At 37.0% G+C, this 27,535-nt stretch overlaps 1 protein-coding gene across 3 annotated transcripts; it reads left to right on the plus strand.

Moving 5' to 3' along the window:
- The first annotated feature begins 634 nt into the window (after positions 1–634).
- Positions 635–4,479, plus strand: LOC121034774 (E3 ubiquitin-protein ligase Topors-like). 3 transcript variants are annotated; one of them, XM_040481862.1, is made up of 3 exons: positions 635–705; positions 1,203–1,333; positions 1,876–4,479. In XM_040481862.1, the coding sequence occupies exon 3, from the start codon at positions 2,131–2,133 to the stop codon at positions 4,303–4,305; it is 2,175 nt and encodes a 724-aa protein (XP_040337796.1). In that variant the 5' UTR covers positions 635–705; positions 1,203–1,333; positions 1,876–2,130; the 3' UTR covers positions 4,306–4,479. The 3 variants fall into 3 exon arrangements, with proteins under 3 accessions (XP_040337796.1, XP_040337797.1, XP_040337798.1); XM_040481864.1 differs by having other exon boundaries at positions 690–705; positions 1,207–1,333; XM_040481863.1 differs by lacking the exon at positions 1,203–1,333 and having other exon boundaries at positions 644–705.
- The last annotated feature ends 23,056 nt before the right edge of the window (positions 4,480–27,535 follow it).

Raw genomic sequence — 27,535 nt, forward strand, 5'->3', positions numbered from 1 at the left:
GAACTGCTATTAGGTATCAAGCACTAACACAAAGTAGCTCATTAAGCCCCTCAGATGTCTCATGAGCTAAATTGTTTTTATCCTATATCTGAGAGAAGAAAAAAAATTTGAGTGACCTTCCAGTTGTGTTGCCTGTATTAACTGGTAGTTTTTACGAATTAAAGGTTCCCCCCAAATAATACATTTTCATAATTTTGGTCCCAAAATTTTGTACACAAACAACCAAAATGTTGGTTAATCACATTGCAAACATGCTAATAGTTTATTTGCATCTTGCATTTAAAGGGAAAGGGACCACTTTCTGACTAAATAATTTAAATCTAAATATTAATATAAGACAGGTATCTATTCTTTTGAAGAATTTATTCATTAAGAAAACCTATATTCCACTTACTGCTCCTACTCTCTTCTGAGTCAGACCACTCATTACAGTGTTGGCTCTGATTAGAAAATATATTAGAAAATTAAAGATTTCTTGGCAATCTCTAAGTCATGGATCTGAGACCTATCTTATTCAGGGCTTTCATCTTAATTTCACTTGGGACATTTCTGGGAAATATAAGATGCCAATCTCTATGGAAAATTTGGAGCTGTCTCTCCCTAGTCCACAGCAGAATTTGCCTAGTGTTCTAAATTCTGTCTCTAAGGCAAACAAAACAGCAGCTAAGGCTCAGTGAGTGTGGACACCTCCAGATTCTCCAGGAGGTAAATCTGCTAAATAATGTAATTTCTGCTATTTTTGCTTTTCAAGATCAATGAAGACTTAGTGAAAGCATTATATTCGGAAAGCATAGCTTGAAGCCTTATGAGAAAGGATGAGAGTTATGTACACCCTGTGTACTCATTTTCTGATTCTCTTAGGAGCCAAATTTGCTCCCTGTTATTTCTGTCAATTCATGCTTAAATGGCTTATTTCTTGGTTTTTAGTGATTTTTGGTTGTGAACTCATTTAGGGGAAATTTGTCATGAGACATGTAAGTTGTACTCCTACAGGGAGAATGTGTGTTTTCCTCTGCCAGTTGCTTGGCATCACTACCATCTTTAAAATAAATAATCTCTTTGAGGTTTGTAGGAAAACTTATTGTTTGAATTTAGTCTGCAGACATACTTAATTATTTCTTGTTATAAAATCTCAGCTAAAATGTCCTGCTGACTCTCATGGGGGTACTCTTTTTTTTTTTTTTTCTAACTCACCTTCTCAGTAAGAATGTAGACAGATTTATGCAGAGGCTTCCTATTAGACATTCACCTTTGGACAAAATCCATTCTTTGTCTTCTGTCATCTGTAGCTCTCAGTTTCGACCACCAGAATTGAAACTCAAAGACACCATGGGTACGTATGTGGGGTCAGAACTCACTTCCCTCTCTGGATTCCTATTTTTATTTATTTATTTTGCCTCTCAGAATTCTACTAATTTCCTCAACTTAGATGTATTTATGGTTATATATTAGATATATCAACTTAGATATATTTATGGTCAGCTATATTTACAATTAATGGCTTACATTATTTTATTATTCTTAGTGAGACAGTTTTTCAAGGTTCACAATACTGCCAGAAATGATTACTCTCTAAGATTTTATAAAAGTCTAAAATACTTCCACATAAACATTTTCATTTAACAATAGATTCAGCCGTATTCTCATATTAGTACTTATGAGTTTAACTTTTTTAAATGGCTACATAATACTATGAATAAAACAGTATTTATTTAACAACTTTCCTATTAATGGATATTTGTTATTTTTAGTTTTTGTTATTGGTCAACATGTATATACTTGCAGATTGTATATCTAGATTAAATCTCTAGTTATAATTGCCATTAAAAAATATAATACTTAAATTTTGATATTTATTTCCAACTTGCTTTTCAGCATGCAACAATTTGAGTGAGAAAGAAAAAGTCAGTGTGCCTTAATCCTCATTGCCTTTCCATGTTGGGTTTTATTGAGCATATTATTACTAATTTCAAGGAATAGTTTGTTTCTTAACCTTGTTCTAGAATTTATTCCATGGAGAGACAAACCATATTACAGAAATATTTTTAATAGGCATTTTTCATGCCAAATGAGGAACTGATTTGAACCAATTTTTCTCATATACAACTGAAATATAATCTTTTCAGGACAATGCCATTTGATTTCTCATCTGACTGTGATTGTCCTAACTGCTTGGAGAGTACTCAGAATGAGTCTGATTGGAATCCCTGTTTCAGCAAGAGTAGTAATGACTCTTTTTACTCAAGATCAAGAAAAAAATCCGTGTTTTGTTCTGGTGTGCATTGCTTTGCTTCTCAGTGTTGTTCCACCAGGCCAGAGAATGACACCAAAGACTCAGGGTTTCTTCCCTCGGAGGAGGAACGCTATGTGGAGTCTTCTCAAAGCAATCATCTCGGTCTGAACCCTGAGGGCATTACAAGGAAAATCAGACCATTCAGAGAATTGACTGTCCAAGAATTACTGAGGGAGTTTGGGGATAGCGGGAAGTTCCAGCCAAACTCCATGTCCGTAGGCCACTTTAGAGATCAAGTGGTAATGAAGTTCAGAAGAGCTTTGTATTATTCTGGAATTTGGGTGACACATGTCCAAGGCCACAGACTTGAAAAGCACTTATCAGCTAATTATTTCAAGAGAAACCCTGGTTGTCTACACCGACTGGTCCCCTGGCTGAAACGGGAATTAACAGCTGTTTATGGAGACTATGGCTATACAGTGAAGAATATTCTAGCCACCATTCTCCAACACATGACAGAATATGATCTGGACAGTGAGTCTTTCATTCATCTCCTGGAACCTTATCTACAACAACACACCCACCATTTCCTGCATGAGTTTATCAGTTTTGTTCATTCACCTTATAACATGGAGACCTATGACCAACGAGCCATCTATCAATGGCCTTCTGTTTCACCAAGGGTAAATAAGAAGTCCATAGCATCAGCTTCTGTTTTGCCTTTGTCTAAGGATCAGGCTCTACTGGCATCTCAACATAGAAACACCCGGGGCCAATGGAATAATGAGCAGAAGCCTCTGTCAGGCTTGAGACAGTTTCCAAATGGTAACTCTTCCTTGAAGAAATCGGAAATCCCACTACTCCATCAAAAAACAGCAAGCAAAATCCATGCTTGGGTTGAAGACAAACCAGAATCAGGTGATCACAAAGGTACAACTTCTACTAACAATATAATCTTGGATTGCCCTACACCAAGGGAAAGGGGCCCAGGCTTACTGGATTGCAAAAAAAAAGTTAAAGAGAGGAAAATGGAAGGGATAAAGTTGCTTTCTGGTAATGTCCAGGATCTGGGAAAGAGTGACACAACTGCACATACCTTCAGTTCCCTGGAAATTTTTAATCAGGGGCAGTCATGTCAGTGCAGTCTAAAAGAAGGAAGGATTTTGAGCCTGGACCAGCAAATCAATTTCCAGGAAAAAGAAGCAGAAAAGAATAAACACTCAGATTCACCACCAAAGATTTTTCAAAGAAGATTGCCGAGAGAAAGATCCTTGTTAAGTTACAAATCCAGAAAGAGGGACCCCTCTTGGAGTTGCATTTCAGAAACTGCCCTTTCTTCTAAGAGAAATAGTAGGAAGCTGAGATCTTTCAAAAAGAAGAGGTTGAAGGGCAAACAGTCCTCCCAATTTACAGAAGCTGGTTCACATTTCAGTAGAAAAGTCCAAAGACAATCACAGTCCAATACTCACAGATCCAAATCTTGGTGTGTTGGGCTTACAAAGAGATCTTTAAGCAGAGAATCAAGTAATCCCTCTCTGAAAGGAAGTAACAGAAGTGAATGCTTCACTCAAAATATATGCTGTGTGTGCTCAAAAGTGAAGAATGTGCATAGTTATGAATCAAACTATAGGAAAGCATCTTCAACCACAGTTCAACATGTGAAATTTCCTTCAACTGCTGGGAAGAGACCCAAGTGTTCTTCTAAATGTGAGAGTACTTCTGAAGCTGAAAGCCCCTGTAACAGTTTCATATGCCTACAGATTGAGAAACACAGGTCTCCAAACAAACAAGAGATGAAGCAAAAAACTGCATTTCCTAGAGCTGGCAAAACTAGAGCAGTTACACACAGAAAAAACAAATGCCAGTGTCCAGATATAAGAACCACAAAGGAAGTCAGTGAAGTGAGGGATCTGAATGATATAAGGCAAAGGAGTAGTCTTTCTGAGTGTGCACCTTCTTGCAGGAAGCCAATCCAAAAGAAAAAGAATTCAAGCCTTCAGAAATGTCACCTGGCCATGAATGAACGTAAAGGAGACAAAGTATTAGAAACAGATGGGTGCAAATTGTTTTGAAAGGCAAATCAGTCTATTCAACTAGCCACCAAGAATCTTTGAAAATATGAATATAATCTGGAAAAGATTCTTCCCATCACTTTGTAACTGGAACTAAAAGCCTGATGAATTAAATTTAAGGCTTTCTATAGAGACAAATGCATATTATTAAATTGGCCATATATCTAAATATTATTTCAGTCTTCACTCATGAACTGATTTCTTAAAATATTTAGCTTATATTTTAGTTTCCAGATTTAACTATGAAGACTATCTGCCAAAAGCTGCAAACACCACAAAGACTATACTAATGATGGGAGTATATATTACTTAACACAAGGTATGCATGTTAAGTATTACCAAACACAAGTGTTATTTTTTAAAGATACCTATATATTTTTTCATTTTTAAAGAAATATATATGTATATATATTTTAAGTGTTACATATACATATATATAACACTTAAAATATATATACATATATATATATATATATTCCAAACCTAATGCATTTTGCAATTCATAGAAAATAAGGAGAAATGGTCACTATCTTAAGACATAGTCATTGCTTTCAAGAATCTCACCATCTAGTTATAAAAACAGCTACAAATAAATAGAAAAAAATAAACATCTTTGGGATACTTGGCACTACCTTCCTATTTTCCTACCCTGAAAACTGTGCCTTCATTATCTTCATTTAAGGCTGCCATATGATGGGTAGCTGATTCCCTACCCATTGTAAACTGGTCCAGTAATGGTAACTATACCAAAGCCAAGCTAATCATAGTATTTTTGCCCCTCTGGCCACACAATTGATGAGTCCAGTGGTGGTCAAGTCATAGTACTCCCTTGAGATTTTTCAACTGGTTCTGATGAAGAGAGTTATTCTTCTCCCCTTCCAGTGGCAGATAGTAAAAGCTTTAAAGCTTGGATTGCTATTAAGAGCTATATTTCTCAATTTGTGAAGAAAACCAGTTTGAACTAAGAGTAGAAAGCTAACAAAGGAAAGCAAGACAAGTCATGAGGAGAGAGTCTTGGAGTCAGGAACTGGATCTTCTAGAACTTGAGTTGTCCTCTTGTTCTTCACATGATTTTATTTTTTGACCCTCTTTAGGTTTTGTGAATCAATACATTTCCTCTCTGCCTATCTTATTAAACAGAGAGTTCCAGTTACTTGCAATCAAGCAATTCATGGGGAAGTGACAAATGGCAGTCTGGGAGAGAATAGTCAGGGAGCAACGATTCCCTTGGGGAGATTTCTGTAGGCTTCTTGGAGAAGTAATATGTAAATACTGTTTTGAAAAATAAGTAGCAGTTTCGCAGGTTAATATGTTGGCAAATGCTATCAAGAAAAATGAGCAATGTAAAAAAAACTAATATAACATTGTGTGTCAACTATACTTTAATTTAAAAAAAAGAAGAAAAATGAGCAACTTGAAAACAAATTAGAGAGATAAAAATTTCCAGCACTCTCCCTCCAGTGTAACTGGGAAATTCTGAGACAGTGAGAAGTGAGGCTGATCCCAAGTTGTAAACAGGAATGAACTCTGGCTTTTCTGGGTCCACAGTAGTTATAAAGCACCTAAATGTAGCACAGGACTCAAACTTCAAATTAAAAAAATAACATTTTGTGTTAATAACTCCCCTTTAAAAATAATCGAGATGTTCTTGCAGAAATCTTAGAAAACCTGTTTAATGGATATAAATGTGTTCCAGTACATTCAAAATTTATATATATATATATTTAAAATTTATATATATTTATAATTTTATATTTATATATATTTATATTTATATATAATTATACATAATTATATATGTGTGTGCATATATATATACACACACATACATGTGTGTAACATATATATATACACACATGCATATATACACACCCTATATCTATATCTATGTATTTAGAGAGGGAGAGAGAGAGCAAGCGTGAGTGAGAAGGGTGGGAAGGAGGGATGAAGGGAGAAAGAGAGAGAGGGAGAGAGAGAGAGAGAGAGAGAGAGAGAGAGAGAGAGAGAATGAATCCCAAGTAGGCTCTAGTCTCAGCACAGAGCCCAATGTGGGGTTTGATCCCATGACCCTGGGACCATGACCTGAACAGAAATCAAGAGTCAGACTCTCAACCCCGAGCCACCCAAGCACCCCTCTTTTTTTTTTTTAAACACACTTACATCAAGTGAGCAGTACACTATAAACAATGAGTTAAACCTTTCATGGTAAAAACTCATGGGAAATATACATAAAGTCCTGAAATTAGTAACAGGAAATCAATTGCAGTGGTTTAAAGTCACTACAACTTAGTAACAGTTTATAAAGGAAAATAAAATTGTTATTGTGGTCAAAAGTGTGCTTATGAGCTAATGACTAGGCTGCGATCAAAGATGTAGAGAATTTCTCCAGGTAGGGAAAACCAAAATGGATATCAAATACATGAATAGATATTCTCTAGGAAAGTATATTTCTTTGGATTATTTAGAAAATGAATTTGGCTTTAAGGAGGAAGATATAGGAAAGTGATTTTTTTTTTTTAATGAAAGAAAGCCTGTCCTATTAGAGGGGTCATATGGTTCCTATCAGGATGGACATATGGTAGATCAAGAGGCCAATGGAGAGAAGGAGCTCTCGTCCTTAGAAGTGTTCATGCTTGGCTGGATCCCAAAAATGTGGGAAATCTGATTGAATGTTTTATAAATTCCCATTTGACTCAAAGATTCCAAGATTAATTAAGGAGTCACAAGAATGTGCTAATGAACCAAAAACATCATACTTATAAAATGTGCAACATCTTTTCTTGAATAGGGAAAAAGAAAAAAAATTCATGATAATACAGTAATAGTAATTAATATTGAAAGTTTACTATTTATGACACATACATAAACTCTATCAGGTATTATTTGTATCTTCATTTTATGGATGAAGGAAACTGAGGTTTATTGATGCTACTTGCTGGAGGATCAAATCCAGTAAGTGCTTCAGTCTGGATTGAAACCCAGATGGCCTTACCTTCAGAGTTACTGATCTTAAAACCAACTTTACCTTGTTTACTTTTTTGTTGTTGTGGTCTTTTTCAGTTATCACCTGTCTTTCACACATTGGTGAACACATTCACAAACACTGTTGTTTTACCTTTACAACAAGTGAATAAATTTGGTTTAATTATGCCTATGTTTTCAATGAAGAAAAAAAGTTTCAAAGTTTTATCATAACAAGCAACAGAGGTGAGAGCCAAACTATAGGTTTAACTGCCCATGCTTTGTGTTTATGTAGCCTGTCATGCTTGACTGAGCCTTTCAAATCTAACTCAAAGGTACCTATGACCCTTAATCCCTACTCCTCTCTGCTACTGAGTGCACTTTTTCATTCAAAATCCAGAATACCAATATAATCGTGCAGAGTGAGGCATTAAGGGTTCACTTTACTTATTTGTAAGGATAAAAGGCAATTCCTCTTTTCCAAGTTCACCCTGAATTGTCCTTTTGATGCTAATGGGGTTCATCTCAGCCAGCAAGGAGAAGGCAGGTGAATGATTTTCAATACACATGCTTCAGTTCACACGGTATCTTCTATAGCATGTGGGTCAGTTGAATCTCTGAAGCCCAGGGCCAGTTTTCATCTCTGTCCTTGACTCTAATGTTCTTTGGTCTGACACTTCTTTAGGTACATTTCATCTATCTAATGAGAAGCAGGTAAGGAGAAATGAGGTGTCTGAAGATACTTGAGAGTCACTGTCAGGTGTGAATATTAAAAAAAAATGGGTTAATGCTTGTATCTTTCTATTATGCATATTTTAATTAATGTATATTGATCAAGCCTCACAGCAACTGCTTAGGAAAGACTTTTTCATCTGTGCTCACTGGAACCATTAGTATAACTTCCTAACTGGTTTCCCTGCTTCTGTGCACGCTGTCTCTCTAGATCATCATCCACACTGCTACAGTTATTCTAATATACAAATTTATTTGTTTAATTTTCCTGCCTAAAATTCTTCAGGGGTTCCCTATTTCAGAGAGGATAAAGTCCAAATTCTTTACTTTTGCATACCCTTTACCCTTTGGCCTCAACCCATTCCTCTATCTTTCTGTCCTAAAAGACAAAACACACAAACACATACATACATATTATGCACAAGGACATATATACACATCCTTATATCTACATACATCATCTCTTAGCAATAAAATAGATGGTAACCTCCCTGCCTTATACAAATGCACTCCCTTCACAACACTTATTCCAGTGTCTTGCATATAATAGGTGTTCAATACACATTTTTCCTATAATTGGTCTGGTACTATTGAGCTGTGTGATCTTGGATAAGTTAGTTAACTTCTCTGCAATTCGGTTTCCAACTTTAGTTAAATGATACTGATTCAATCGCTTTATGAATCACTGATCTGATGTTCCATACAATGATGTCACTGCAATACATCTGAAACTTTTTCTTACTTCTTTATTGTCAGTGGTTTTGACTGGACTCCTCTTTCACATTCACCTAGCCTTCTTTGTCACATTATTGTGGTCCATGGTGGATTGTAAGTTGTTTACTGGATTATAATACAATTTGGACCTACAACATTCAGCTAGAGGATTTCCTAGATTTCTTTCCATTTCTAACCTATTAATCTTGATTTTTGGATTTAAGTTAAACAGTCATTTCAAAGTGAGCTACTAATATTATACAGAGAAATACAACAAATTTTATCACATTGTTTAAGTGACCCAAAGTAAAATTTTAGGACACTGGTTAGAAATGCTGCCATGTGCAGATTTATTTCATTGATATATCATTTATTATTGTATAAAGCATCTGAACACAGGTAGCTTCAACAGTTTTAGTAATGCGCAACTATAATGCTGTTTAGGGAGTTGGCAGGCATATTTTTTATGTTAGGTTTCAGAACAAGCAAATATATTATAAATGTTACTTTTATATACCAACTACTAGACAAAAACATTTTGAAATATAAAGATTCTGCATATATACTTACTTATCAAGAACTCAGAAGAATAAGGTGCTATGCTTCAGCAGAAATATAGTGCTTGGATGTTAAAACAAGCAAAGAACAGACACAACAGCCTAATTGCTGAAGCAAGGCAATCATCAATTTCTCCCCTGCTTCACTATTTAATGCTTTCTCAATTTCTACTGTCTACTGCATCATGTTCTTTGCTTTTTCTTTTTCAAATGTGATCCAAAGTCCCAAGATGCAATGATACCAGTAGAATGCTGGTTCGGCAGTTAGGCCAAGCCACTGTCTTCTTCATGAGTTCTTAGCTTAGAATATTCTTTGTTTCACTGTTTTCTTAGACAATACTTACTTTCTAGAATCCATTCAAGGGATACTTCTTTGAAGCCTAACTTGATTATTTTCCCAAATATCAAGCTATTACAAATGAACAATTTCCTTTGTATCCCCATACAAACTTCTATTGGAACATCAAAAATACTTATTTTGACTTTTTATCATGCATGTCTGGGTCCACCCCACCCCCTTCCCCTGAACCAAGAAAGGGACCTTCTTCAAGAAAAGAAGCAGCATGGCACGTAATGGGTACTTAATGAGTGCTAAATGAATGAATTAATGATAAAGGGTACAAAACAAAGTTTTATTTAAGTAGGTCATTGGTTGTAAGAGCCATCTGGAGGAAACAGTGACTCAAAAAGGATCCCTACCATGAAGTCCAGTGTGATCTATTCTAACCATTTTTCTCTATTAAACCTAAAAGTTAGTCAACTGTGCCCAACAAGGATGCCCTTATGTAATCATGGTGTATTAATATGAAATTCTCTATGTACTGTATTAAAATGACACTTTCAGGGGCATCTGGGTGGCTCAATCAGTTAAGTGTACAACTCTTGGTTTTGGCTCATGATTCGTGAGATTGAGCCCTGCATTGGACTCTGCTCTGACACCATGGAGCCTGCTTGAGATTTTCCCTCTCTCCCTCTCTCTCTGCCCCTCCCCTACTTGTGCTCTCTCTTGCAAAATAAATAAACTTTAAAAAATGACACCTGTTGGGGCGCCTGGGTGGCGCAGTCGGTTAAGCGTCCGACTTCAGCCAGGTCACGATCTCACGGTCCGGGAGTTCGAGCCCCGCATCAGGCTCTGGGCTGATGGCTCAGAGCCTGGAGCCTGTTTCTGATTCTGTGTCTCCCTCTCTCTCTGCCCCTCCCCCGTTCATGCTCTGTCTCTCTCTGTCCCAAAAATAAATAAACGTTGAAAAAAAATTTAAAAAAAAATGACACTTGTTACTTGATAGAAATTCAGAGTCTCAGCCTCCAACTTGAATCTGAATCTGCATTTTAATATTATCCTCAGTGATTAATATGTATATTAGTTTGAGAAACATTTCTTGAAAATAACAGTTGTAGGGCTGAACTCCATCTGGAAATTATGATTTTACCCAAACTTTTAAAAGAGAGAGGGAGACTCACACAGAGAGAGACTATGTGACTTTAACATTACATGTATAACAAGCAGATGGACCATTCTATACAGGGAACATACGTGAATGTAAATTCACAGGCAGAAATGCATGGGTAGAATGTTTATGAACTCCATTAGTCTCAAACTCTGATCAAAGAAAGCTTTAAGAAACACAAATTCAACTAGAGCACATTGATTTAACAAAATGAAATGATTTTGAAATCATTTTAGGAGGCACTATAGCATCATGGCAAAAAGCATAGACTCCAGGGTCAGGCTGTCTGGATTCAAATCCTTGTTCTATACTTACTAGCTGTGTGAACTCGGGCAAGTTATTTAAAACATCTGTTCCTCAACTTCATCATATATAAATGAGGATAATAGTACCTAGTTCAAAGGGTTGTTATGAGGAGTCAATTTTTGTAAGGTGCTTGAAACAATACCTGGCAATAATGCCATATAAATATAAAACATATATATTTGCTGTTTGCTAATATTTATTATCATTATTGTTGTTAAAAACTTGGCATATGAAATGACACAGGTTGGTGTGGACACAAGAATTGAAGAGGCAGAGAATAGAGGAAGGCAAATGGGCAATTGTGATGTGATGAGCATCACTGGGGTTTAGAGCATGAGTAATCAGGAAGTAGGAGACAATCAGGAGAGTCAGGCTACCAAAAAGGGAACAGAAAGGCAGAGGAAAAAACTATCAATTATTGAGTACATACAACGTGCTGGGGACAGTTTCAGAAGACTTCATAAATATTAGCTGGTTTAATCCTCAATTCACTGATGAGATCTTTCTTTTATCCTATACTACATAATGTGGAAACTAATGCAGGAAAGCTAAATTAATTATTTGTGATTTTAAAAAGTAGATGATCATAGAGTTTGATTGAACACAGGGCTGAACACAGGGCTGTTTAGATTTAACAATTCCTACACCACTTGTTCAATCAGTAGGAAATGGACTAATTCTTTCCAGCATGATCTAAGCTCTTTTAACTGTGATGATGATAATAATAATGATGACTGATGGTGGTGGTGGTGGCTAACACTAGTGTGGTGCTTACTGTGTGCCAAGAACTATGCTAAACCTATCGTTTGTGTTACCTTTTTTAACTGTACAAAGAACTCTTTGAGGAAGTTATATTATTACAATCCTTATTTTACAGATAAAAAAACTGAGGCACAGAGGACTTAAGGTACTTTCCCAAGGTTATACAGATAATAGTGGGAGAGCTGGCTCTCACTTCAAACAGTATGAAGCCAATGTCCATGCTCTTAACCATCACACTGTACTGTCTCCTGTTAAAACAACAGCAACGTGTTGGACAAGGAGCAATGAATTCATATTTTTAAGCACCCGTTGTTCATTAGAACACATGTTCCTATATTTAATTCTCACTACTATGAGGGAGAAGTTTTGATGTGAGACTTTAAGGAAATTGGGAACCAAAGTCTAAAATGCATGATATGAATGGGAGAGACAGACGGCCCTAAAAATAACCATGTTTCAGACAGCAAATAGTTTAGGCTCTGTGGGAATATGGTCTCTGTAACAACTAGTTATCTCTGTCATTGTAGCACGAAAGCAACCAAAGATGTTACATAATTGAAAGAGTGTGGCTAAGTACCAATAAAACTTCATATACAAAAATAGTCGGTGGGCTAGATTTGGCCCAGGGCCCATCATTTTCAGATCCCTATTGCTAATCTTCAAGTAATGAAAACAACGTACCATTTTTCCTTTATGGTAACCAGGTAGTACAATCCGTGATTAACATAATATACTATTATTTAGGATTCTGTTTCTCAAGAATTAAAGCAACACTGATGAAACAGAAAGAGATGTTGAATGTAGGATATTAGTGCTACAAAGAGCTGACTCTGCCAATGGTCTATTTTTGGAAAGGCAAAATATTTTAAGGGATGTGGATGCTTTGCTTTATTCTACAAATTATAAGTAAATCATGAACCACTAGAGCCATCCCTAGAGAGAATCTTTAAGCTATGAAAAAAATTAAAGGTTATTTTTTTCAAAAAATGGCTACCAAAGTGAGGTGTCAGATTGAGATCATAGATTGCGTTCCCCACTTTCTCTTCTCCACTTTTCATCCTATCGGCATTTATAATAACTCCATGATGACAAATTATAGTCATTTCATCTTGAGAGATATATTGCATCCACATGTGGGCCAAGTGATTTAATCTTGATTAGTGCTGTCTGAAGTCTTGTCAGATGGGTTAGCGATTGGTCATGTACTTCATAGCACCGCTATTAAATCTACTGGGAATTAACATGTTAAATCCATAATCATGCTTTATTGCCTGTATAATCCTGGGTTAACTGCAAAACGAAGTTGATTCATTTTTCACATGTTCACCAAAGTGAAGTCATATTTTTCCCTTAACTAGTAATTAACCTTTATGGCTTTATTAACTACTTTATTAAATTTAAATGAAATGTTTATTGGAAAGAGTTCATGGGAAGTGTAAACCACAATGACAGTGTGGCCCTGGTGATGTCCTGTTTCCTGAAACCTCTCTATTAAAAAGGTTCATATTACAAGTAGTTCATTTTTTATCACAAGGTACCAGTGCTTGTAACTTAATAGGCAGTATAATAAAATAAGCAATGGCTTTTGAGTCAGATAGACCTGGGACCAAATTCATATCTAATTGCCTACTAGCTATACGCTCCTAGTTAATTTACCCAAAATCTCTGAGTCTCAGTTTCCTTATATGTAATATATAGTGAGGATAAAGGATATGAATGAAATAGCGGGGAAGATATCAGAGGTACTCAATTTGCAAAAAGTAATTAAAAAATTTTTAATGCGGATTTATTTGAGAGAGAGAGAAACAGAGCATGAGCAGGGGTGGGGCAGAGAGAAAGGGAGACACAGAATCCAAAGCAGTCTCCAGACTCCAAGATGTCAGCACAAAGCCTGATGCAGGACTCGAACCCAAATGAACAGGACATCATGACCTGAGCCAAAGTTCGATGTTTAACTGACTGAGCCACCCAGGCGCCCCTGCTAATTTTTAGCCAAGCTCCTATCTTAGGTTGAAACAGGAACGTTTTGGTGTGGCACTCACATAGGAGAGAGAGAAAGCTGCAAAACAAAGGATGGTGTTTATCCCTAACTTCTTCCTATTTTGCCCAGTCCCAAGAATTGGATATGAACCCCACAGAGAGAGAGTCTCTGGTATGGGCTGTTAATATCTTCTATTAGGAGTTTCCAGGACTGCCACTTAGCCTAAATAGGTACCTTGTACAAATCAGAAAAAGGTTGCCCTTGGGGCAGAGACAGCTCTGTGGACACAGGACTTGTCAAAGTTTTGTGTGAAGAAGATAGACTGGGACTCATTGTCTTGATGAGCAGAGCATGGGTTGGATATCAGCTCCCCTAGCTTATCAGCAGGGCACGCTTTTTCAGACCACAACCCACATATCTGCATGTGTTCCCTGAGCCCCAAACTTTTAACTGGGCATTTGGTTGTCCAGCTGGAGACAAATTTCCCAGCCTCTGTTGTAATAGGAGTAGACACATGAATTAGTTCCAGCTAATGGGATATATGCAGCTGTGATGTCCATAATATAACCTCCAGTCACTTTCTTAAGCAAAGCCTCTTATTTTGGATATTCTCTTCCTTTTTCCTTTGTCTGGGAAATGGCAATGATTGGATGGCCACCTCAGATATAAAGATCAAAGTCATGTTTTGAGGATGGCAGAGCTAGTCCATCAACCTGGGGGAAACAAAGCCACCCTCAGCCCTGGGCTCTTCACTTCTAGAATATACATCAGCAGAAATAAGCTTCTATCATGCAGAAGCCACGATGTATTGGGATTGTTTCGTCCTACCAGCATAGCTTGTACTCTAACATAGGGCTTTTCTTTTTTATTTCTTTTCACTTTTTTATATTAGTTTTATGCATAATAGCAAAAAAAACTGGGAATAGCCCAGGTGTCTAATTAAGAACTGACAAAGACACACAACATGGAATACTCCTAACAATGAAAGAGAACAAACTACTTTCTCTGTTTATGAATCTTATAGACATAAGGTTGGGTGAAAGAAGCCAGACACAAAAGAGAAATACTGTATTTTTTCATGTGTATGAAATTCTAAGCCAGGAAAACCTAATATAAAGTGAAGGAAATCAGACTAGTTGTTATATTGAGGGAGAATTACTGGGAAGGGAATGAAGGAACTTTTGGAGGTGATCCCACTGTTCTATATGCATTTGCCAAAGTTCATTGAACTCTATACTGAAAATGAGTACATTTATTGTATATAAAATATATCTCAATAAAAAACTTTCTGGCAAAAACTGTTTTTAAACATAATTGTTGACATTTTGATTTCTCATAAATTCTTATTGGTTAGAGAAAAAATTTTGTTAATTCTTTTTTTCCCTGAAATTGAATCTCTGCACCACACATCCTTATCTCTCCAAGCAGGAAGGCCTGGTGGCTACCTTGGTGCCACATGAGGTCAGGAATAACTCTTGCTGGAGCTCAATGAAGAGTTCCAAAGTGTTTAATGAAGAATAACTTTGGGGGTGTGGGGGAGCATTTTAAAATTCAATTCGTTTATATATTATTTGTTTAAAAACATGCGCCTGTCATTTCTCAATGCCACTGCCCTCGTCCACCCCTAGGCTACCTGAGATCATCACCTCTGAGACCCCATCACATGGTCTCCCTCTCAGCTACTCATTTCTGGAGAGATGACCATGCAACCATATCTCACTGAATGATAGACTGAGATTTAGCTAGGTGCCCCACAGGTCTCGCTCAGCACCCTCAATTATCACTTCCTCTATGCCAACTTGGGGTTTTAGACCAGAGTTGAGGGAGTTATTTTTGTAAGGGAGTCTGATTTCCAGCGACACAAGTAATGTTGCTTTGTTCCCATGTGAAAAGACATGATGTTGTATGCAGAGGAGCATATGGCATCACTTTGGCACGAGTGGCAGTACCAGGAAGGCTCCAACAGAGCAATGATGGAGACTGAGAGGCATGATAGGAGGTGGCAGATGCCCAGAACACTCAGCAATATAGTGGTTCTGCTCAACCAAATTGGCACACAGGAGATCTACCTATTGACCCTCAATTACACTTGAGTGAGAGAAATGTGGCAGGTGGCGAAGATCTGCATGAGTAGATGATAGGAAAGACATATTTTGTGTTATGATTGCTACTCTGACTTCATGTATACTCATGGGCTAATAAGACCTTGAGTTAATCTGGGTCCAATGAGAAAAATAGAAACCACACTGTGTATTTCGAATAGAGGTACTTTGACAGAGAGTACATGTTTCCAAAGTGCTTGAAGAGTTGAGAAAGTAAAAGGGAAGAGGAAGTAATACTGAGATTAGAAACTATGGGAAGTTCCTAGGACTGTAAGAACAGAAACGAGATGGTGTTAATGAAGCCAGGAGAGCATTCACTACTGATGGTGGTGGAGCTGACTACAGCTGAACTTCTCCCAGAGTTCACAGCTTCCTGCTGCTGCAAGGGGTGGGAGAGAGGGGGAGAGGGAGGACAAAGAGGAGAAGGAGAAGAAAGGAGGGGGACCATAAGAAGTGAAAATTCGATGTTAGAACTACATATTAATTTCATAAATATTCATTTAATTCATGTTACTGTGGCAGGATTGCGAGTGAGAGAAAGGAGGCAGGGGAAACCAGCAGATTGGAGGTGCACTATCTACACAGTCTCTAGAACAATGCTGGGCAGACAATGAGACTCCAATTTGTATATGGGGTTCTGGAAATTGAATATACACTTTTCTGTTTCTTTAGCTTCTAATATTATCTCCTATCTCCCTCTTCAATACACAAGTGTAAGTTCATGCCTTACAGGAACAATTTTTTTTTGAGCAGCTAATATCATTGTGTACCTGAAATACACTCTCTTTGCTTCACATTTTGTAAATTTTTCATAGCATGAAGAAGTTTATTTCATTGCAAATGATGAAACATAAGCTTGAATGCTGAAGGAAGAACAGAAGCTTGTCAAAATGTTGCCTGCTCTTGGTTAAATTTAAATAAGATTTGCTGGCTTTCAGAGATGGACACTTAAGTTTTATCAGCGAATCATTTTAACAGATAAGTGATGTATATATTCAAAGAAATAGTTTTAAGTGTACTAATATTTTTGTTGGGACATTGATACCCATTTACTGCCTTTTTCAAATCCTTCAGTTTGTTTCTAAGTAGTCATTCTATTTCAGGTTTTCATGCCCGAGGTGCACAAATTTTACCTCTACTCTTAGCAGCGACCCATATCCCCAACTCCTAACTGTACAGATGACTAAGGAATCTTGTGTATTGGGATTGCAATGACTATTTAACTATGTGTCAGATTAGGCCCACAAGATCCAGTGACCCTATTACTGTCTCCTCATTCAAATGATGGAGCTTCATTTGTCACATCAATTCAAAGTGATGCCTCTTTACACCTGACTGGTTTTCCTTGGGTCAATATTACTGACAAATGACTGTCTCCTTCAATACCAACCAGTGATAACTCTTCGTGTGCCTTATACTTGCAAAAGATTAATTTAAACTTCCAGTGCACTTGCAAACCAAGAGAAGTCATGCCAAGGAATATTTCTAAGTTTCTTGAGGGCCCAGTACTGTGCTACATAGAAAACATACAAACTGTGTAAAATAACAGCTCCATTCTTTGAAAGCCTGGCAAGGGGCTAAATATTTTACATACATTTCAGATAGTCGTCTCAATCATGCTGAAAGGTATTTTCATGCCTATTTCATAATTTGGCAGTAGAGCTGAGATTTAGACTTATTCCTTCCTGTCTGGTCTCCATACCTTTGCTGCTAGCACCTGGCATAATCTTAGATAGCCTCCCTACCTTTTAGGGTTGGCCATATCTTTTCGGGGACAAAAGGAAGACCCACGTGGTTATCTTATTGATAATACATTTCTTATCCACCTCTCTATGCCCATACACAAGTTTTACCGGGCATATCTTGTCTAAGCAAATACACAATCAGCAAAGCAATCAACCTGTACCTGCTTAGATGGGTCTGCCATTTATAGTGTTTTCCATGTCTCTCTAACCTCACCTCATGGCTTTTTCCTCATATATGCATTGCATGCCCTCTAGACCCTTACCCTGCAATAGTCCCTTGACACCAGATCAGCCTTCCCTGGGAGAGGGATCAGCCAGTTAGGCTACAAGTACACTTGACCACTTCTCTGTCTCAGATTGGTGTCTCTGGGACCCGTCTTCCCTTACTCCACTAACGCCATGGTTCTCAGCTTTCCTTCCTTCCTTGTTCTTTTTTTTTTTTTTCTGTTATGCTGCTGTGAACTGCCTTACCCTATGAAGTGAGATCTAGTCTCCCAAGCTCCCCTCTTCTCATGCTACTCACAAATTAAACCACCAGGACTTTTATGTGTGTATTTTAGAGTTTTTAATCATTATGAAAACACATACAGAAAAAGATAAAAATAAACAAGGGGGAACTACAGAAGTTTTAAAAGCCTATTATTGTCCTGATTCAGTTGGAAAGTATTCACCTTAAAATCTCTGTGCTCCACCCTGACTAAATAGCTGATGACCAGCCACTGTCAACATGAGACTGTCAAAGGCCTTACATACTATGTTCCCCAAAGGCATGTCTGATGCCATCTCCTTGGACTCTCACTTGCTTATCTCATGCTCCAGCCACAGAGCACTGTGGTTCACACCCCTTTACACCTACCTCCTCTGCACCTGTTATTGCCACTGCCAGGAAGGACTTCCTTACCCAGCTCACATGAAATGTCATTTTCCTTCAAAAATCAACTATTTCATTTCTCCTTGAAACTTTCCCTGATTCCCTCAGGCTTCATAAATGGCTCTTTCCATTGTGCTCTGCCTGACAGTGCTTCATGTCTGACTCTTTTACAAGCCCCTGTCTCATTACATTACAATCATGTTTATGTGCTTGTGTCTCCTGCTTGAATGAGATGTTCTTAATGTCAGGGACCATGTTTTGTTTACCCCTGTATCCCCTTGGAGCTTCCAGCAAGTACCTAAATCTTAGAAAGTACCCCCCAAATTTGTTGAATACATGAATAAATAAATGCATGGATAAATGAATATGCTTGAGATGAGGGCAAGTGATTGTCACAACCATGTCACACATCTCAAGACCAGGAAGGTGAATGACAGTTATAAAAACTCTCCTGTTTATAATGTCCCTATGCACATCATATTGCTACAGGAGCCTGGCATTTTATACCACTTTTTTTTTTTTACCTGAGGATGTAGAAGAATTGTTCTTCCCTATCAGGGAGAGGCAGTGTGTCAATCTGATGTGTGTTCTGTAGCAGAGCAATACCCTCTACGAAGTGATTGCCTGTCAGCTGATGACACATTATGGCAGGTGTCACCACAAGCCAGCCCCATATGGCACATAGGAGAGTTAATGAAGGAGTGGAGAGGACTTCTCAAATGATTCAGACAACATGGCTGGCAGTTGGGGGATGGGAAGAAGAAGCTTCCCTCTGAAGCACGTGAAAAGAGCTCCACCTCCAGCCTTGGAAGGGGACAAAGTTATGAGAAAAGTGTGCTGGCCATACCTTCTTGGGCAGCTACAGGCTCTTCTATATGGTGCTTGTCCTCTTTTTCCCCATATTCTGAAACAAGCAGCCACGGTATTCCTAGAGATGATCTTAGTATAAGGACCATCAAAGACAGGTGACAATCCTTACCTGATTTAGAGAAGATGTGGGATGTGAAGGAAAGATGGAGACTAATCCTTTGAGGTATATTTTGTCTAAGAGAGGACTCTCTCTTCTTCTGCTTCTGTATCTTCAGATGATATCTCATATCTGGAAAAAAAGTTGTTTAATTATCAGAATTGAACATTTAAACCTATATGTGGTATTGTGGCAGAATAAGATATAAGCCTTACTCTCAAGGAGATTATAGTCAATGGAGAAACACACAAGTTAATCAATGATCACACTGTGGTAAGTGTGATTTATTAAAAAAAAACAAGGCACAATAAGAAATCCTAAATTAGAAGGATTCCTAAGTCATATTCTGTGGTTAAGGCAAAGCATCTAGGGGGAGTCAGGAACTGAGCTGAGTATTAAAAACCATCAATCGTTAGATAGGTTGAAAAGAGTAAAAGAAGCTTTCAGTTCAAGTGAATGAGTTATCTGAAGACATGGGAAACATGATACCTCCTCTGGGAATTATTACTTGACATGACTGGCACATGGCTGGGAAGTAGAGAATGGGAAATGATGCAAGAGAGTTCAGACAAAATTGTGATGGGCTTTGTGAGTAATGTTGAGAACCTTGGTTTTAAGACCTTAGGAGAATGGCTGAGGGCCACAGCCCAGCTGTCCAGGTCAATTAAAGGGAGTGTGGCCATAAAGAATAACTGAGTGAATGGAGATTCTTGTCTCCAAGTTGATTCTCAACATGGAATTCAAAGGGGTGACTTTCCTGGCAATTCTGATATGGGAAAGCAGCAGCTTATGTACCATGAGACCAAGTGCCCCAGCTGACCAGATACTAACACAGTGATGTTGGACAGATTATAATTGATTTCCAACCCTTTTAATCAAATCAGTACACTTTCATGAGGATTACAATTGACTTCCAACACTTACAATCAAGCCAATTTGCTTTCATGAGCCTCCATTTTTTTTTAACTTGAAAAGTAGGTATGGCAACTATTTATCCCACAACTTTTGGGGAGTATTAAGTAAAATACCACTAGAAAAGCGAAAGGTGTCTAACATAACATCTGACACATACTTGATGCTCAACAAATTGTTAAACTTAAATTGTAACATATATATTAGAACTCTACACCAACACTCCCCAATAGAACATTCTGTGATGATGGAAATATTTTATATCTGTGCTCTCTAATGCTAGAAGCACTTGTAATATGTGGCTATTAAGCACTTGAAATCTGGCTAGTGCAACTGCAGTAATAAATTATTAATTTTATTTTATTTTAATTAATTTAAATTTAAGTAGCCACATGTGGCAAATGGCTAGCATTTTGAACATCACAGCTTTCTTTCCACAAATTTTTCACATAATTAAAATGTTTTGAACAAACATACAAAAAAAAACATAAGGTTGGCAATTTCCAATTTTCATAACACCCTTAAGATAATATATAGTAATTAGTATTCTACTCTATTTGCCACTCTGCATTTTGAAATCTCTTGAATAGAAATAAAATATTTTTTCATGGCAATAATTTTGATTTGACAACATGCTTAGACACATGTTATAAAGTAAATGAATGACATAATTGATTTCAAAAAATACATAACAGCATATATAATGTGATCCCATTTATTTTGGAAAGATATACATCAAAATTTTAACAATCTATCACAGAAATGTAAGATTATATGTGATTTGTGTTATCTCTTCTCTGAATGCTTTATATTTTTTGAATCTTTTTAAATGAACAGGTGTTAATTTGATAATTTTAACTATTTTGCTTGTGTTATGAAAATAAAAATGCATTCACCAAAAAGATTCTGGAAAATAAGAACAAGCCCCAATCCACAGGAACACCACCTCCATTTATGTCTCCATTCAAGGCATTTATTTTGCCCTTCTATCATGAGTAGAGAATCACTCCATCCTGATATAAAGTTAGGGAGAAAGGAGTTAAAGCAACTAGTCTGAGATCCATTCACTCCCTTTGCCAAGAGTGTGCTACTGGGTAAAAGTTAAGAGTGAAGGAAACCCAGTATAATCTTCTTGTCAGTGTGATAATTAGACCTCTTGTAAATGATAAAATGATATTTTCTAGTGAGAGTCCTTTACTATTGAATGTTTTTAACAGGATGTGTCTGGTCATGTACTGCTTAAAGAAATTAAGCTCATAAGCTTAAAGAAATTAAGCTTAAATCACTCATTAAGATCTGTGATTTTAGAATGTATGATTCCTGCAAAACGGTGAAACATTGAAAGGAAACCCTTGACTAATTAGTCAAGAAAGTGGCTTTTTCCCAACATCACTCATCAGCAAAAGTTAATTGAACTTCCAGGCTCTGTCCATTGTTCTGGTTATTCAGAAGTGAAGACACAATTGCTGTCCTCAGAATCCTCATACTCTAAAAGGACTCAAATAAATAATACAGTGTAGTCAGTGCTAAGATATAAACCAGGGTGCTATGTTAGTACATATAAGAGGAGAACACCTAGCCTGAAAGAATTATGGAAAGTTTCCTTGAAGAGGTGGTATCATAGAGAGAACATTGAGGTTAGCTTGGAAAATGGCCATTGAGTGTTCTGGTGGTTCTAAAAAGATTGATAGCAGAAAGGCATAAATATATGACAAAGCATGCCTTATGGAGAAACTAAAAGTAGGCCAGGATGCTTATGGTCTTGTTCATAAGGAGAAGGATATCAATGATGGGCAATGATCAGGAAAAGTAGAAAGGGACATATTGTACTTTCAATGTTACTTAAGGAGTTTACCAACTATACTAAAACAAAGGGGAACACTTTAAGCAAGATTGTGACACAATAACATTAGTATTTTAGAATGATTATTCTAGAAGTAGTGTGGAAAATGGATTAGGAAGAAATAAGGCCAGAGGTTAGAAGGGTTTGTCAATGATCAAGGAATGAGATATGAATCTGAAATAGGCAGATGTTGTGCAAGTGCAGAGATGAAAGTTATTTGAAAGCCATTTAGGAGAATCAATCTATAAAAGTAGATTAAATGTAGGAAGTAAGAGGGAAGGGAAGTGAATGTAGGAAGTAAAAGAGGAAGTGAAGAGGGCAACCAGGTGGATGGATTTACCAAAGATATGACACAATTAAAAAAATAATTTAAGGGAAAAAGATGAGTTAATTCAGTTTAGTTTTGGGCTATAGATATTTAATAAGTATAAATTAGGCTATAGATATTTAATAAGTATAAAGATCTGGAGTATAAAGATCTAAGCTAAAGGTATAATCTGGAGGTTAAAACTTGAAGGTGAAAGTTGAATTCTATGGAAGGGTTAAACATTGATCCCATAGGGAAAGAGGGCAAAGTAAAATAAGGCTGGGTCCAAGAACCAATACTCAGGAAACACAAGAAAGAGGGGCAGATGAAAAGGACCCTACACGGGAAGCTAGGAAGCAGCAGCCAGAGGTAAAACACAAATGGAGCATTAAAACAGACATCAAGGGAGGAGGAAAAGGAATGATCTTCAGTGTCAAATACTTCTGAGTTGTCAAGTTCAAAAAAATGTCCATTGTTTTTAAAATCAAGGAAATCATTGACAACTTTGACAAGAGCAGGTTAATCAATAATAGCAAGTGAAATCTGGAAGTTTTATTGGAAAATATCTCAAGGAAAGAAGAGTAGGTTTCCTATTACAGTCTCCTGACTCCTATCAGAGTAATTAGGATTTTCTCTCCTGCTCAAAGGGTGTGAGACAGTGTCAAGAAGGTTATAGGTTCTCATTAATCTTTGTTTTCTTATCTTTTGGGAAACAGAATTCTAACTCCATGGTTTTTGGTCTCAGATTTACCATAAGAAGAGCTTAGTTCAAATCTTGGTCCTAACATTTTTAGCTTTGTCACCTTGAGTGAGTCTCTTAGTTATTTGTTACTTCAAGGAAGGTAGTTGGACCAGCTACAAAGCATCACCTGGTAGCTTCACAGAAATACATACACCCAGGGGTGCCTGAGTGGCTCAGTCGGTTAAGTGTCTGAGTCTTGATTTTTGGCTCAGGTCATGATCTCACAGTTCATGGGATCTAGCCTGTCATTGAGCTCTGCACTAACAGTGTGGAGCCTGGTTGGGATATTCTCTCTCTCTCTCTCTGCCTCTCTCCCACTTGCATTCTCTCTTTCTATCTCTCTTAAAATAAATAAATAAATAAAAATTAGAAAAAAAAATACATACACCCATGCCACAAGAGCCTGCTGGATCAGAATCTGCATTTTAACAAGATTTTCTGATTCTCATACACATAAAGTTTGGAAAGCATTGAGTTCACTCAATGAACACCAATTTTTCCAACTAATAAAGGGGATATAAAACTGACCCCATAGATTTTTGTAAAGACCAATTCATAAAGTGAAAATAATACCAATCTGTACTATCCCTTGAGCCTACTGCTCAATGTTATAGAAAAGAAAAAGAAAAAAAAACCCACAAATACTACTTGCACCATTTCTTTCTTAAATCTTGAATTTTTACAAGGTAAAACTGTTTAAGTAGACCATGCACTATTTCTGCTTTGGGGTGAAGTCTATCGATATTACCCCAAGTGATTGGAATCGATTCTGTCAGTGTCTGTGAGGAGATAGTAGACCATTTGAGGTAGTCTAAGGTGAAATCTTTTGTATGCATAACTAAACCTATGAAAATTGCTGTAACAACAATTACTCATTAGGTCCCTTGCTGCCTTGTGACTGATATATCTGAGTACACACCCCCCCACACCCATACACTCTTATGTGGGTGCCCACCCACTCTTCTGGGTTAGAGTTCATTATTCACCCACTTAACAAATCTTACTTACTGAGCAGCAATCTGTTCCTGGCATTGTGCTTGGCTGAAGTACACAGTGTGACCATTTGATATCTTCAATACTGTGGGGATCCTACCATCTTATTTTCCCCCAGAAGTTGGCTCTACTCCTGCCTCCAGCATCCTAGCCACTCAATTTTAGTTTATTATTTAGTACTGTCCTGACTTTTGTTCCTACACTTTGAAATGACAATGAGGGTTGTCTTATTGCTGATACTTGTAGCAAACTGCAATGCTGAGTATTAATTCTGCCTCCTATAGACTCAATCTTACAAGTGATCAAACACTTCCAAATTCAATACAGTATTCATTCATTTGTTCAACAAATATTTGTTGAACACACTATTTGTTAATCATTGTTTTAGAAGCATGGCCCAGACTCTGATATGCCAAACTCAGAAATAACTAATATGATAATTTCTATTTAACAACCTCACCATTATGGTTTTATTAATGATAAGTTCTCTGAAGAGTGCTACACCTAAGGTTACCCTAATCACAACAGCATGAATAATGTTTTACTCAGTGATTTAGTGAGGACTCTTTATCTGAAGCATTTGTAGCTTTCCAGGAATTCTCCTATTTTATGTATATTTGTATTTCCAACTTCTTACCATTTTTCCTTTTCTATTTTTCTATCTCAAGATGGTATCCCACTGAGGTAGAGCTAAATTTTCACCTGTCCTTTGATCTAAAAGTGTAAGGTTACCCAAGATTTAAATAATTGGTACTATATATCTCTCTGTAATATAGCAATCCAAAAGCTCTATATGCCCTTGTTCTCGTTCATTGTTGTAATATTCTAAGAAGAGGCTAATTTAGTCAGGTTCAAATATCAATTCTCTATCTTATTGTTAATATTGTTTTATGAAAATTCTTCTAGTAGGAGAGAGTTTTGACTCAACTGAGGTATCATGGAAGACAAATACAGAAACCTGAAAGATGCAGAGTAACATGATGATCACAAGCTTAGAGAAAGAGGGGAAAAGTGAGCTGAGAAAATAGTGACAGAAATGCATTGGAAAGAGAAAGGAAGTAGCTTCTGCTTACTGCTCAGAAAATCCAAAGAAGGGCAGATAATTTGAGCAAATGAAATAGAAAATATAACAAAGCTTTTTACTATTAGAACTGGATTCTATTAAAAAACTTCAATATGTCAAGTGGCTTATTTTTTCTTCCAAATATAATGTTATATAATTAGTAGAAAGATGTTAAGAAAATATTCCACAATGTTATCTATGTAACTAACCCAGGAAGATGGGATTGCTGGGTAATTTTGCTTTCCTTCTTATAATTTTCTGTATTATACTCAGTGTGCATGTTTTGTTCTAATAATAAAAGAAATCAATACTCATTTTAAAATGAAATTCTCCCCTTTCAAAATAATCACTCTCCCATCTTGAGTAGTCTGAGTTTATTGCAACAGGCACATTTTATAGTTTCAAGTGAGCTTGCAACTGGGATCATGTCTTCCATTCTGATTTCTCTCCTGAAGAAGGAGTGGGGATATTTGCAATGGAAAATTTATTTGTAAGCCATATTCCCAAAGGCTGAGTACCTTGTAGTTCTCCTTATTTGTTTATTTAAGAACAAGAGAGAGAGCAGGGGAGAGGGAGGGAGGGAGGGAGGGAGAGAGAGAGAGAAAGAGAGATGGAAAGTATCCCAAACAGGTTCCATGCCATCAGTGCAGAGCCTGATGTGGGGCTTGATCCCATGAACTGGGAGATTGTGACCTGTGCCAAATCAAGAGTCCAACACTCAATTGACTGAGCCATCCAGGTGCTCCATCTCCTCCCCTTTTTAACAGCAAAATAATATAGCCAATTCTCCACAGCACATTTTTAGTAAAGTTTAACTGACTTCCTATCCACCACAACCCCATTCCTAGTGAGCAGAAAAATATGTAAATAGATAAAAGTAGCAATGATATAAATCCAACACCCCCATCACTTTGCAGCCAGGAAAATAGCAAATGGTAGAGCTGAGGCAGTGTTTCAAGTGCACAAGTCAAGAACAAGTGTCTCAGTGAGTAGAACAGCAAGTGGAGCCCAGGAGGTGGCAAAATTAGACCTCTGAATCCCTTCATGTTGAGATAAGCTTATGAAAACATGTGAAGGAAGGCACATTCACCCAGGTTAGCTGCCTCCCAGGACCCCTTGAAGGATCCTACTCATTCTTCAGCAACATGATCAAGGGAACCTCTTTACAACCTTTAATGGCTACACAATTACCCTCAGTCCTGTTTTCCATGATACATATAGAGTAATAATTTCTTTTTATAGTTACATGGCAATTATATTATTTGTTATACATATATACACTATACATATATATGTATATATATGTGTGGGTGCATATAACTGTAAAAATTATAATTACAGCATATTTATATTATAATAATATATTATTATTATACTGTTTTCAGCTATGTTCCCTACTAGACCATGAATTCTATGAGGGCAACAGTTACATCTCCAGCATTTAGTTTAGGGTCTGGAATAGATACCTCTCTTCATATTTTTGAATCAATGGATAATTGGTTAAAATGAAAGAAGTCAAGAGAAGTGGAACTTCCTATTATTATGGGTGCTGTGACTTGATAAAATTAATTTCTGTGCCTTTGTGTGTGCTGTGGGAGACTTATCTGAGATTTTTTTTTTATTGTTCACCTGCAGTAGAAAAGAACTTCTGACTGAAAGTTTGCATCTAGCCTTACCTTCTAGGTCTTTCCCAGATAAGTCTCCAGGTTACAGTTTCTTTATTTGTAAAGTGGGGGGGGGGGGATTCTCTAAATTACACCCTTTATTTTAGTATTTAGGATATTTTCACTATGTTATCAAATTTGTTAGTAATACTGTTAATGGTCTCTTACATTTTAATTCAGTTCCATTTATTCCTATCATGTACTAGCACTTTTCTGAGTTACATAGCTTCTGATGTGTGATTTGAAAGCATAGTTTAACATACATGTAAGATAGCTCATATTCTAATGGTGAAGTTACATTTATATGATTTTGACATCATATCTTTATTCTTGAATTTGACCTAAAAATTTAGACAGTAGTAATCATTTCTTTATGCTACCATTTCCCTATCCAGCTGTGAAGTCCCTATATACAGAAAAATACATTTCCTGTCTCTCTGGCCCCAGGGACCAGCACAGGGCCTGCCACATAATGATAATCAGTACACATTTATTTAATTGAGCCATTTCTGGCTCCCAGTGTTTCAGGTCTGCAAGCTACTGCTTATTTAACATGTTAC

This window comes from Herpailurus yagouaroundi, unplaced genomic scaffold (genome assembly GCF_014898765.1).
Source record: "Herpailurus yagouaroundi ecotype Mexico unplaced genomic scaffold, PumYag 160, whole genome shotgun sequence".
NCBI lineage: Eukaryota > Metazoa > Chordata > Mammalia > Carnivora > Felidae > Herpailurus > Herpailurus yagouaroundi.

What these genes read in the sequence shown, in the direction of transcription:
- LOC121034774 (XM_040481862.1), top strand. Translation starts at nt 2,131, where the DNA reads ATGCCATTTGATTTCTCATCTGACTGTGATTGTCCTAACTGCTTGGAG.